The following is a 641-nucleotide window of genomic DNA, read 5'->3' as shown; positions in this document are numbered from 1 at the left end:
CTGGGTGCGATGGAGATGGTCAGAGGTTGCCGCTGCAGTGGAGATGTGCAGAGGTTGCCGGTGCAGCAGAGATGTGCAGAGGTTGCCGGTGCAGTGCTGTGCCCGGGCCCTGCAGACGTCTCCAGGCACATGCTCAGACGATGCCGTCGAAGCCCTGGATCCCGCATTTCCTGCCTGCGATCCGGCAGCCGAAGGTGAGGGCGTCCTGCAGGCTCCTCCCTGGGGATGGGGCCCGGGATGAGCTGTGGCCGTGCCAAACTGAACCGTGGCCGTGCTGTGGCCGTGCCACGTCTGTGCCCACCTTCGGCGAGGGCAAAGATGACAGCAGCGTTGAAGGTGTCCCCAGCGCCCAGCGTGTCCACGAGGGTCTCTGGGGGGAAGGCGTCCGAGTGCACCAGCTGCCCGTCGGGCCCCAAGGCATCAGCCCCCTCCTCAGCCCAGGCGCAGATCAGCGTGGCCCTGGGGGAGTGTGAGGTGGGTCTGGGGCGCCCCGTGTGCCCCCCGGCCCCTCTCGGGTACACCCCTACCCTGGCTGGATGCGCCCCCGCAGCCCCCGCAGCGCCTCGGGGGCCGATTGGTACCCGAAGTGCCGGGCCAGGTCCTTGCTGATGAACACCTGGGGGAGAGGGGCTGGGGCGGGG

At 69.3% G+C, this 641-nt stretch overlaps 1 protein-coding gene across 1 annotated transcript in view; it reads right to left on the bottom strand.

Moving 5' to 3' along the window:
• Positions 1-41: 41 nt before the first annotated feature.
• Positions 42-641, bottom strand: part of KHK (ketohexokinase) — a 15,641-nt gene continuing 15,041 nt past the window's right edge. Inside the window, exons 2-4 of the mRNA XM_014311443.2 lie at positions 528-630; positions 302-459; positions 42-219 (exon numbers count right to left, since the gene is read on the bottom strand). Coding sequence (XP_014166918.1) covers positions 134-219; positions 302-459; positions 528-630 — 347 coding nt within the window. The 3' untranslated portion in view covers positions 42-133. The remainder of the gene's footprint in view (positions 220-301; positions 460-527; positions 631-641) is intronic.

Source organism: Geospiza fortis, unplaced genomic scaffold (genome assembly GCF_000277835.1).
Source record: "Geospiza fortis unplaced genomic scaffold, GeoFor_1.0 scaffold1254, whole genome shotgun sequence".
In the NCBI taxonomy this organism is placed as follows: domain Eukaryota; kingdom Metazoa; phylum Chordata; class Aves; order Passeriformes; family Thraupidae; genus Geospiza; species Geospiza fortis.
The sequence above is the reverse complement of the archived record's forward strand: the minus strand, read 5'-3'. Positions and strand labels throughout refer to the sequence as shown.